Source organism: Scyliorhinus torazame, chromosome 14 (genome assembly GCF_047496885.1).
Source record: "Scyliorhinus torazame isolate Kashiwa2021f chromosome 14, sScyTor2.1, whole genome shotgun sequence".
NCBI lineage: Eukaryota > Metazoa > Chordata > Chondrichthyes > Carcharhiniformes > Scyliorhinidae > Scyliorhinus > Scyliorhinus torazame.
The window spans coordinates 5,852,738-5,865,280 of NC_092720.1; the positions used below are offsets into that span (position 1 = coordinate 5,852,738).

The 12,543-nt window shown below is 50.2% G+C and overlaps 1 protein-coding gene across 1 annotated transcript in view; it reads left to right on the top strand.

Annotated features, from left to right (window-relative positions):
* The window catches only part of LOC140389238 (claudin-16-like), a 46,309-nt gene extending 33,766 nt beyond the window's left edge, over positions 1–12,543 (top strand). Inside the window, exons 4-5 of the mRNA XM_072473409.1 lie at positions 10,719–10,910; positions 12,255–12,543. Of these exons, the coding sequence (XP_072329510.1) occupies positions 10,719–10,910; positions 12,255–12,337 (275 nt within the window). The 3' untranslated portion in view covers positions 12,338–12,543. The remainder of the gene's footprint in view (positions 1–10,718; positions 10,911–12,254) is intronic.

Below are 12,543 nucleotides of genomic sequence, written 5' to 3' on the forward strand. Positions count from 1 at the left end.
GATCCTCTGACAGTGCGGCCCTCCCTCAGTACTGATCCTCTGACAGTGCGGCCCTCCCTCAGTACTGACCCTCTGACAGTGCAGCACTTCCTCCGTTTTGCCCCTCTGACAGTGCAGCACTCCCTCAGTAATAACCCTCTGATAGTGCAGCACTCCCTCAGTACTGACCCTCTGACAGTGCAGCATTCCTTCAGTACTGACGCTCTGCCAGTCCGGCACTCCGTCAGTACTGACTCCCTGACAGTGCAGCACTCCCTCAGTACTGACCATCTGACAGCGCAGCACTCCCTCAGTACTGACCATCTGACAGTGCAGCACTCCCTCAGTACTGACCATCTGACAGTGCGGCACTCCCTCGGTACTGACCCTCCGACAGTGCAGCACTCCCTCTTTACTGACCCTCCGACAGTACAGCACTCCCTCATTACTGACCCTCTGACAGTGCGGCCCTCCCACTGTACTGACCCTCTGACAGTCCAGCACTCCCTCAGTACTGACCCTCTGACAGTGCAGCACTCCCTCAGTAATAACCCTCTAATAGTGCAGCAGTCCCTCTGTCCTGACCCTCTGACAATGCTGCACTCCTTCAGTACTGACCCTCTGACAGTGCAGCACTCCCTCAGTCCTGACCCTCTGACAGTGCGGCACTCCCTCAATACTGACCTTCTGACAGTGCAGCACTACCTCAGTACTGACCCTCTGACAGTGCGGCACTCCCTCAGTACTGACCGCCTGACAGTGCAGCACTCCCTCATTACTGACCCTCTGACAATGCAGCACTCCCTCAGCATTGACCCTCTGACAGTGCGGCACTGCCTCAGTACTGACCCTCTGACTGTGCGGCACTCCCTCAGTACTGACCCTCTGACAGTGCGGCACTCCCTCAGTACTGACCCTCCGACAGTGCAGCACTCCCTCATTACTGACCCTCCGACAGTACAGCACTCCCTCATTACTGACCCTCTGACGTGCAGCACTCCCTCAGTACTGACCCTCCAACAGTGCAGCACTCCCTCAGTACTGATCCTCTAACAGTGAGGCCCTCCCTCAGTACTGACCCTCTGACAGTCCAGCACTCCCTCAGTACTGACCCTCTGACAGTGCAGCACTCCCTCAGTAATAACCCTCTAATAGTGCAGCAGTCCCTCTGTCCTCACCCTCTGACAATGCTGCACTCCCTCAGTACTGACCCTCTGACAGTGCGGCACTCCCTCAGTACTGACCCTCTGACAGTGCAGCACTTCCTCCGTTTTGACCCTCTGACAGTGCAGCTCTCCCTCAGTACTGACCCTCTGACAGTGTAGCACACCCTCAGTACTGACCCTCTGACAGTGCAGCACTCCCTCAGCATTGACCCTCTGACAGTGCGGCCCTCCCACTGTACTGACCCTCTGCCAGTGCGGCACTCCGTCAGTACTGACTCTCTGACAGTGAAGCACTCCCTCAGTACTGACCATCTGACAGCGCAGCACTCCCTCAGTACTGACCCTCTGACAGTGCACCACTCCCTCAGACCTGACCCTCTGACAGTGCGGCACTCCCTGAGTACTGACCCTCCGACAGTGCAGCACTCCCTCATTACTGACCCTCCGACAGTACAGCACTCCCTCATTACTGACCCTCTGACAGTGCAGCACTCCCTCAGTACTGACCCTCCGACAGTGCAGCACTCCCTCATTACTGACCCTCTGACAGTGCAGCACTCCCTCAGTACTGATCCTCTGACAGTACGGCCCTCCCTCAGTACTGACCCTCTGACAGTTCAGCACTCCCTCAGTACTGACCCTCTGAAAGTGCAGCACTCCCTCAGTAATAACCCTCTAATAGTGCAGCAGTCCCTCTGTCCTGACCCTCTGACAATGCTGCACTCCCTCAGTACTGACCCTCTGACAGTGCGGCACTCCCTCAGTACTGACCCTCTGACAGTGCAGCACTCCTTCAGTAATAACCCTCTAATAGTGCAGCAGTCCCTCTGTCCTGACCCTCTGACAATGCTGCACTCCCTCAGTACTGACCCTCTGACAGTGCGGCACTCCCTCAGTACTGACCCTCTGACAGTGCGGCACTCCCTCAGTACTGACCATCAGACAGTGCAGCACTTCCTCCGTTTTGACCCTCTGACAGTGCAGCTCTCCCTCAGTAATAACCCTCTGATAGTGCAGCACTCCCTCAGTACTGATGCTCAGACAGTGCAGCACTCCCTCAGTACTGACTCTCTGACAGTGCCGCACTCCCTCAGTACTGACCATCTGACAGCGCAGCACTCCCTCAGTACTGATCCTCTGACAGTGCACCGCTCCCTCAGACCTGACCCTCTGACAGTGCGGCACTCCCTCAGTACTGACCCTCCGACAGTGCAGCACTCCCTCATTACTGACCCTCCGACAGTACAGCAGTCCCTCATTACTGACCCTCTGACAGTGCAGCACTCCCTCAGTACTGACCCTCCAACAGTGCAGCACTGCCTCAGTACTGATCCTCTGACAGTGTGGCCCTCCCTCAGTACTGACCCTCTGACAGTTCAGCACTCCCTCAGTACTGACCCTCTGACAGTGCAGCACTCCCTCAGTAATAACCCTCTAATAGTGCAGCAGTCCCTCTGTCCTGACCCTCTGACAATGCTGCACTCCCTCAGTACTGACCCTCTGACAGTGCGGCACTCCCTCAGTACTGACCATCAGACAGTGCAGCACTTCCTCCGTTTTGACCCTCTGATAGTGCAGCACTCCCTCAGTACTGACGCTCTGACAGTGCAGCACTCCTTCAGTACTGACCCTCTGACAGTGCAGCACTCCCCCAGTACTGACCCTCTGACAGTGCAGCACTCCCTCAGTACTGACTCTCTGACAGTGCAGCACTCCCTCAGTACAGACCCTCTGACAGTGCAGCACTCCCTCAGTACTGACCCTCTGACAGTGCACCGCTCCCTCAGACCTGACCCTCTGACAGTGCGGCACTCCCTCAGTACTGACCCTCTGACAGTGCAGCACTCCCTCAGTACTGACCCTCTGACAGTGCAGCACTCCCTCAGTACTGACCCTCTGACAGTGCGGCACTCCCTCAGTACTGACCCTCTGACAGTGCAGCACTCCCTCAGTACTGACCCTTTGACAGTGCAGCACTCCCTCAGTACTGACCCTCTGTCAGTGCAGCACTCCCTCAGTACTGACCCTCTGACAATGCGGCACTCCCTCAGTACTGACCCTCTGACAGCGCAGCGCTCCCTCAGTACTGACCCTCTGACAGTGCGGCACTCCCTCAGTACTGACCCTCTGACAGTGCAGCACTCCCCCAGTACTGACCCTCTGACAGTGCAGCACTCCCTCAGTACTGACTCTCTGACAGTGCAGCACTCCCTCAGTACTGACCCTCTGACAGTGCGGCACTCCCTCAGTACTGACCCTCTGACAGTGCAGCACTCCCTCAGTACTGACCCTTTGACAGTACGGCACTCCCTCAGTACTGACCCTCTGACAGTGCAGCACTCCCTCAGTACTGACCCTCTGACCCAGTTAATTATGATTATGGCTGATCGTCAATTTTAATACCCTGACCCTCCCTTCCCCCCATATCCTTTGATCCCTTTAGCCCCAAGAGCTATATCTAATTCCTTCTTGAAATTACACAACATTTTGGCCTCAACCACTTTCTGTGGGAGTGAATTCCACAGATTCACCGCTCCCTGGGTGAAGAAATTTCTCCTCACCTCAGTCCTAAAAGGTTTACCCCTTATCCTCAAACTACGGCCCCTAGATCTGGACTCCCCCACCATCAGGAACATTCTTTCTGAATCTACCCTGTCTAATCCTGTGAGAATTTAAACGTTTCTATGAGATCCCCTTTCACTCTTCTAAACTCCAATGAATACAATCCTAACCGACTTAGTCTCTCCTCATATGACAGTCCCGCCATCCCAGGAATCAGCCTGGTAAATCTTCGCTGTACTCCTTCTGTAGCAAGAACCCTTTTCCTCCAAAACTGGACACAATACTCCAGGTGTGGCCTCACCAACACTCTATTCAATTGCAGCAATTTAACTTGAGGAAGGAGCAGTGCTCCGAAAGCTAGTGTTTGAAACAAACCTGTTGGACTTTAACCTGGTGTTGCGAGACTTCTTACTGTGCTCACCCCAGTCCAACGCCGGCACCTCCATATCAATTGCAGCAAGGCATCCGTATTCCTGTACTCAAATTCTTTTGCTATTAAGGCCAACACACCATTTACCTTCTTTACTGCCTGCTGTACCTACGAGCTTACTTTCAGCGACTGATGTACGAGGACAACAAGATCTCGCTGAGTATCCAACTCTCTCAATTTACACTCATTCAAATAATAATCTGCCTTCCTATTTTTGCTACTGAAGTGGAAAACCGCACATTTATCCACATAATACTGCATCTGCCATGCATGTACCCACTCACTCAGCCTGTCCAAATCCCACTGAAGCATCTCTGCATCCTCCTCACAGCTCACCCTCCCACCCAACTTGGTATCATCTGCAAATGTGAAGATGATACATTTAGTTCTCTCGTCCAAATCATTAATATATAATGTGAACAGTTGGGGTCCTAGCACAGATCCCTGTGGTACCCCACTAGTCACTGCCTGCCAATCAGAACAAGACCCATTTATTCCAACCTTTTGCTTCCTGTCTGCTAACCAGCTTTCTATTCATCTCAAGACACTACCCAGAATCCCATGCACTTTAACTTTATATAGTAATCTGCTGTGTGAGACCTTGTCGAAGGCCTTCTGAAAGTCCAAATAAACAACATCCACTGATTCTCCCTGGTCAACACTACTAGTTACATCTTTCAACGAATTCTAGTAGATTTGTCTCGTAGATTTTCTTTAGTAAATCCATGCTGACTTTGTCTGATTACACCACTGCTTTCCAAATGCTGTGCTATGAAATCCTTGAGAATGGACTCCAGCAACTTCCCTACTACCGACGTTAGGCTCACTGGTCTATAGTTCCCTGTTTTCTCTCTACCTCCCTTTTTGAATAGCGGGGTTACATTCGCTACCCTCCAATCTGGAGGAAACATTTCAGGGTCCAAGGAATTTTGGAAAATGACCACCAATGGATCTACTATTTCTAGGGCCACTTCCTTAAGTACTCTGGGATGAAATTTATCAGTCAGTTATGATCCCCGCTAGTTTACTTTCAAATTGTATTTTCTCCTTCTTAATCAATCACTTAGTCTGTCTTTGCTGAATTTTAAACTGTTCCCAATCCTCAGGTCTATTGCTTTTTCTTGCTAATTTGTATACCTCTTCTCTGAATCTAATACTATCTCTAATTTCCCTTGTGAGCCATGGATTGGACACAGTTCCCTTTCTATTCTTGTGCCAAATAGGAATAAATAACTTTCAACTATTCATTCCTTGAATGCTGCCGTTGCCTGTCCGCTGTCCTTCCTTTCAGTAATGTTTCCCAGTCCACCATAGCCAACTCATGCCTCAGACCACCATGGTTACCTTTAGAACATAGAACATAGAACAATACAGCGCAGTACAGGCCTTTCGGCCCACGATGTTGCACCGAAACAAAAGCCATCTAACCTACACTATGCCATTATCATGCATATGTTTATCCAATAAACTTTTAAATGCCCTCAATGTTGGTGAGTTCACTACTGTAGCAGGTAGGGCATTCCACGGCCTCACTACTCTTTGCGTAAAGAACCTACCTCTGACCTCTGTCCTATATCTATTACCCCTCAGTTTAAAGCTATGTCCCCTCGTGCCAGCCATTTCCATCCGCGGGAGAAGGCTCTCACTGTCCACCCTATCCAACCCCCTGATCATTTTGTATGCCTCTATTAAGTCTCCTCTTAACCTTCTTCTCTCCAACGAAAACAACCTCAAGTCCATCAGCCTTTCCTCATAAGATTTTCCCTCCATACCAGGCAACATCCTGGTAAATCTCCTCTGCACCCGCTCCAAAGCCTCCACGTCCTTCCTATAATGCGGTGACCAGAACTGTACGCAATACTCCAAATGCGGCCGTACCAGAGTTCTGTACAGCTGCAACATGACCTCCTGACTCCGGAACTCAATCCCTCTACCAATAAAGGCCAACACTCCATAGGCCTTCTTCACAACCCTATCAACCTGGGTGGCAACTTTCAGGGATCCATGTACATGGACACCTAGATCCCTCTGCTCATCCACACTTCCAATAACTTTACCATTAGCCAAATATTCCGCATTCCTGTTATTCCTTCCAAAGTGCATCACCTCACACTTCTCTACATTGAACTTCATTTGCCACCTCTCAGCCCAGCTCTGCAGCTTATCTATGTCCCTCTGTAACCTGCTACATCCTTCCACACTATTGACAACACCACCGACTTTAGTATCGTCTGCAAATTTACTCACCCACCCTTCTGCGCCTTCCTCTAGGTCATTGATAAAAATGACAAACAGCAACGGCCCCAGAACAGATCCTTATGGTACTCCACTTGTGACTGAACTCAATTCTGAACATTTCCCATCAACCACCACCCTCTGTCTTCTTTCAGCTAGCCAATTTCTGATCCACATCTCTAAATCACCCTCAATCCCCAGCCTCCGTATTTTCTGCAATAACCGGTCCATAGTTGCCGGGGTTGTCTCTGCTCCCCTTTTTGAACAAAGGGACCACATTTGCTATCCTCCAGTTCTCTGGCGCTATTCCTGTAGCCAATGATGACATAAAAATCAAAGCCAAAGGTCCAGCAATCTCTTCCCTGGCCTCCCAGGGAATCCTAGGATAAATCCCATCAGGTCCCGGGGACTTATCTATTTTCAGCCTGTCCAGAATTGCCAACACCTCTTCCCTACGTACCTCAATGCCATCTATTCTATTAGCCTGGGGCTCAGCATTCTCATCCACAACATTATCTTTTTCCTGAGTGAATACTGACGAAAAATATTCATTTGGTATCTCGCCTATCTCTTCAGACTCCACACACAACTTCCCACCCCTGTCCTTGACTGGTCCTACTCTTTCCCTAGTCATTTGCTTATTCCTGACATACCTATAGAAAGCTTTTGGGTTTTCCTTGATCCTTCCTGCCAAATACTTCTCATGTCCCCTCCTTGCTCGTCTTAGCCCTCTCTTTCGATCCTTCCTCGCTACCTTGTAACTATCCATCGCCCCAACTGAAACTTCACACCTCATCTTCACATAGGCCTCCTTCTTCCTCTTAACAAGAGATTCCACTTCCTTGGTAAACCACGGTTCCCTCGCTCGACGCCTTCCTCCCTGCCTGACCGGTACACACTTATCAAGAACACGCAGTAGCTGATCCTTGAACAAGCTCCACTTATCCAGTGTGCCCAACACTTGCAGCCTACTTCTCCACCTTATCCCCCCAAGTCACGTCTAATGGCATCATAATTGCCCTTCCCCCAGCTATAGCTCTTGCCCTGCGGTGTATACTTATCCCTTTCCATCATTAACGTAAACGTCACCGAATTGTGGTCACTGTCCCCAAAGTGCTCTCCTACCTCCAAATCCAACACCTGGCCTGGTTCATTACCCAAAACCAAATCCAACGTGGCCTTGCCTCTTGTTGGCCTGTCAACATATTGTGTCAGGAAACCCTCCTGCACACACTGTACAAAAAACGACCCATCTAATGTACTCAAACTATATCTTTTCCAGTCAATATTTGGAAAGTTAAAGTCTCCCATAATAACTACCCTGTTACTTTCGCTCTTATCCAGGATCATCCTCGCCATCCTTTCCTCTACATCCCTAGAACTATTTGGAGGCCTATAGAAAACTCCCAACAGGGTGACCTCTCCTTTCCTGTTTCTAACCTCAGCCCATACTACCCATGAAGATGGGTCCCCATCTAGCACCCTCTCCACTACCGTAATACTGCTCTTGACTAGCAGCGCCACACATCCCCCTCTTTTGCCTCCTTCTCTGAGCTTACTAAAACACCTAAACCCCGGAACCTGCAACATCCATTCCTGTCCCTGCTCTATCCATGTCTCCGAAATGGCCACAACATCGAAGTCCCAGGTACCAACCCATGCTGCCAGTTCCCCTACCTTATTTCGTATACTCCTGGCATTGAAGTAGACACACTTCAAACCACCTATCTGCACACTGGCCCCCTCCTGCGACGTCAAATCTGGGCTCCTGACCTCTATACTCTCATTCTCCCTTACCCTAAAACTACAATCCAGGTTCCCATGCCCCTGCTGCATTAGTTTAAACCCCCCCAAAGAGCACTAACAAATCTCCCCCCCAGGATATTTGTGCCCCTCAGGTTCAGATGTAGACCATCCTGTCTGTAGAGGTCCCACCTTCCCCAGAAAGAGCCCCAGTTATCCAGAAATCTGAATCCCTCCCGCCTGCACCATCCCTGTAGCCACGTGTTTAATTGCTCTCTCTCCCTATTCCTCATCTCACTATCACGTGGCACGGGCAACAACCCAGAGATAACAACTCTGTTTGTTCTAGTTCTGAGCTTCCATCCTAGCTCCCTGAAAGCCTGCCTGACATCCTTGTCCCCTTTCCTACCTATGTCGTTAGTGCCAATGTGGACCACGACTTGGGGCTGCTCCCCCTCCCCCCTAAGGACCCGGAAAACACGATCCGAGACATCACGTACCCTTGCACCTGGGAGGCAACATACCAAACGTGAGTCTCTCACGCTCCCACAAAATCTCCTATCTGTGCCCCTGACTATCGAGTCCCCAATTACTAATGCTTTATTGAGGTTCCTTGTCCCGTCCCTACTATTTTTTATAGTGTCATTATCTGATACAGGCCCCTTGATTTCTCTGCCTATCACATTTCTTATTCTCCTTTTTGTCTTTTTCTCTTGTTCTTGACTCCCCTGCTCTGACTCCTTACATAGATTCCCACCCCCCTACCATATTAATTTAAACCCTCCCCAACCAGTCTAGCAAGTACCTCCCAGGACATCAATCCCGGTCCTGCCCAGGTGTAACCCGTCCAGTTTATACAGGTCCCACCTCCCCCAGAACCGGTCCCAATGCCCCATGAATCAGAAACCCTCCCCCTTCAGCCACGTATTCATCCGATGCATCCTATTATTTCTACTCCGAGCACGTGGCACTGGCAGTAATCCTGAAATCACTACCTTTGAGGTTCGACTTCTCAACTTTCTTCCTAACTCCCTACATTCTGCTTTTAGGACCTCCAATCCCTTTTATTTTACCTCTGTTGTTGGTACCGATGTGTACCATGACCACTGGCTGTTCACCCTCCCCCTGCAGAATGTCCTGGACCCGCTCCGAGACATCCTTGACCCTAGCACCAGGGAGGCAACACACCATCCTGGAGTCTTGTTTGCAACCACAGAAAAGCCTATCTAATTGATTCCCCTATAACTATTGCATTCCCTTTTTACTCCTCCCCTCTGCAGCAGAACCAACCGTGGTGCCACGAGAGGGTGGTGAATCTGTGGACGTCTTTACCGCAGAAGGCTGTGGAGGCCAAATCACTGAGTGTCTTTAAGACAGAGATAGATAGGTTCTTGATTAATAAGGAAATCAGGGGTTACGGGAAGAAGGCAGGAGAATGGGGATGAGAAAAATATCAGCCATGATTGAATGGCGGAGCAGACTCGATGGGCCGAGTGGCCTAATTCTGCTCCTCTGTCTTATGGTCTTATGAGTTTGGCTGTTGCTGTTATCCCCTGAGAGGTCATTCCTCGAAACAGTATCCAAAGCGGTATATCTGTTTTGCAGGGGAATGGCCGCAGGAGATTCCTGCACTGCCTGCCTGGCTCTCTTGCTCTGCCTGGTGGTCACCCATTCCCTTCCTGCCTGTAGGGTCTGAGCCTGCGGTGTGACCACCTCTCTGAACGTGCTATCCATGACTCTCTCCGCGTCGTGGATGCTCCAGAGTGTCCCCAGCAGCCACTCCAGCTGTGAAACCCGGCTTCCAGGAGCTGTAGCTGGAGACACTTCCTGCACACATGCCGGCCCCGGGCACTGGAAATGTTCCCGGCCTCCCACATGGAGCAAGAGGAGCAAACCAAGCCTTTGAGTTCTCCTGGCATGACTTACCCTTTTAAATTAAAGCTTTGGAAATCTGCTGTCCGCTCTCAGTCTGGAGTATACGTAACTCTAGGCCCGCACAATGTGCTGGAATTCCCTCCGAAATGGCCCAGCAAGCCATTCAGTTGTGTCAAACCCACTGCTCAGGTTCAACAAGGCTGCCCACCACCACATTCGAGGAGTACAGTGAGAACTCGCATTTACATATAACACCTTTAATATAGTAAAACATCCCAAAGTGTTCCACAGGATTGACTGGGATCAAAGAGGTTGGGCGGGATTCTGCAGTCCACCAGCCCCGCTTTCCAGTGAGGTGGGCCCTCACCGGCAACCGGAATCCCCGTTCTCGCAGCGGACCAATGGGGTTTCCCATTGAGGCCACCCCTCGCCGGCCGGCAACCCGCGGATGTGGGTGCGCTGCCGGCAGAGCGGAGGATCCAGCCGACGGAGAATTCCTCACGTGGATTTAAAGACGTGAGCGAGGTTTAGGGAAGTCATTCCCGTTCTTGCGGTCCAGTCAGCTGAGGGCACAGACGCACGTTGTGAAGCAATTGGAATAACAGTAAATAATTGGCAGCCTTCCCAGTGATGTCCACATCCAAAAAGAAGCAAGACTGGACGTGCTGTCCGTTTGTATGAAGCTGATGTCAGCAGATAATAGCTCTTCATTGTGTTAAATCTGACAGGGGTTCCAGGGATGGCTGGTTCAGTTTTGTATGCTGTCGACGTGTACGTGGAGAGATCCACCTTGGTCTTCCAGAATGTCTTCCTCGGTATCCAATATCAGTGGGGTTGGTCCTGCTGGCTGGCCATGGCTGGATCAATGGGTTGTTTCCTCTCTGGCGCTGTCCTTACCTGCTGCCTCTATCCTTTTAAAGGTAGGTTACTCTCCATTATCCCTGTCACTCCACTGTTTCTCTATCCTTTCTGCCCATTCTCTACGAGCTATTTTGCCATGGAGAAATCAGAGCTGAACCCAGTATCATAGGACCATCATTCTAAAAGTTGTATTGTCATGTTTCAATAAAAGTCCCGGGCTGATGATCATAAGGGACTATCTGTTGAAGCTGAGGATAATTCCCAGGTTGGAGGCTTGACGATAGAATTCATAGAATTTTCATAAAATGTCATGTGGGCAGCACGGTAGCATAGTGGTTAGCACAGTTGCTTCACAGCTCCAGAGTCCCAGGTTGATTCCCAGCTTGGGTTACTGTCTGTGTGGAGTCTGCACGTTCTCCCGTGTGTCTGCATGGGTTTCCTCCGGGTGCTCCGGTTTCCTCCCACAGTCCAAAGATCTGCGGGTTAGGTAGATTGGCCATGATTAATTGCCCTTAGTGTCCAAAAATGGTTCGGTAGGGTTACTGGGTTACGGGGATAGGGTGGAGGTGTGGGCTTGGGTAGGGTGCTCTTTCCAAGGGCTGGTGCAGACTCAATGGGCCGAATGGCCTCCTTCAGCACTGTAAATTCTATGACAGAAGGCAACTCCCAACCACCTTCTCGAAAGCAATTTGGGATGTGCAATAGCTACTGGCGCGGTCAGTGATGCCATATCCCGTGAACAAATTAAAACAAAAACTCATCCAGACAAGTTGTGAAACCAACTCCATTAAATCCACGCGGCAGCAGGAAAGTTGAGCCTTGAAACCAGCTGCTTTGGTGCAAAAACCCAATGGCTCCAATCGTGGTAGGAATCTCGCACTGGGTCTCGGCTGCACCTCCTTCACTGCCTGGCCAGCTCTTTATAGGAAACCCAGAGGCAATGAAGACATGATCTATTTAGGATGCTGGTTGAGGAAGCTGAAGCCATGACAACACGATCCACAGCTGTCAGGTGAACCATTGGAGCAGCCGAGGAAGATCCTCATGTGTTCCTCCCTCTGTGCTGCGCTAGACCCGAGCTGAATGAAGAGAAGGAGAGAGAGCGAGAGAAGGGGAATGAAAGAGAGAAAAACGCAGCGAGGGAGACAGATAGAAAGAAAAGCAAATTAGAGAGAGAAGAGTGAGAGAGGTAAGCAGGCGGAGAGAGAAGAGACTACTAGGATGCCTGCTTGTGAAACGGTTCAATAAAAAAGGGTTTACAATATTTCCCAACAGATGTGAATAAAATGGCTGATGTGACAACCCAAATTTCACCGAAAAACATTGAGCTCCTGGTTACTCCAAAGCCTCTGAATGTCTTCACACAAAATATCTTTTCAGAATTGTCCCCTTTATCTTTGCAGACACAAGTACGAGGAATCCGGCCCTGTATCAGACCGGCAGGAGTGCCTTAGGAAAGATGTACGCCATTGATTCTCGTGTATAGAACATGCAGGCCACAGGAAGGAGAAGATTCCTGACCTTCTGTCTGAGGACTGAGAGTGAAGATCCACTCGGGAAATAAAGAACATTTTACATAATTCCAGCACACAGACAGGTCATTCTGCCGCAGAGCACTGTGCAAGACTTAAAATTCACACCAACTCACATTTCACAATAAACGAAAAACTGTCAGCAAGGAGTTCAAACAAA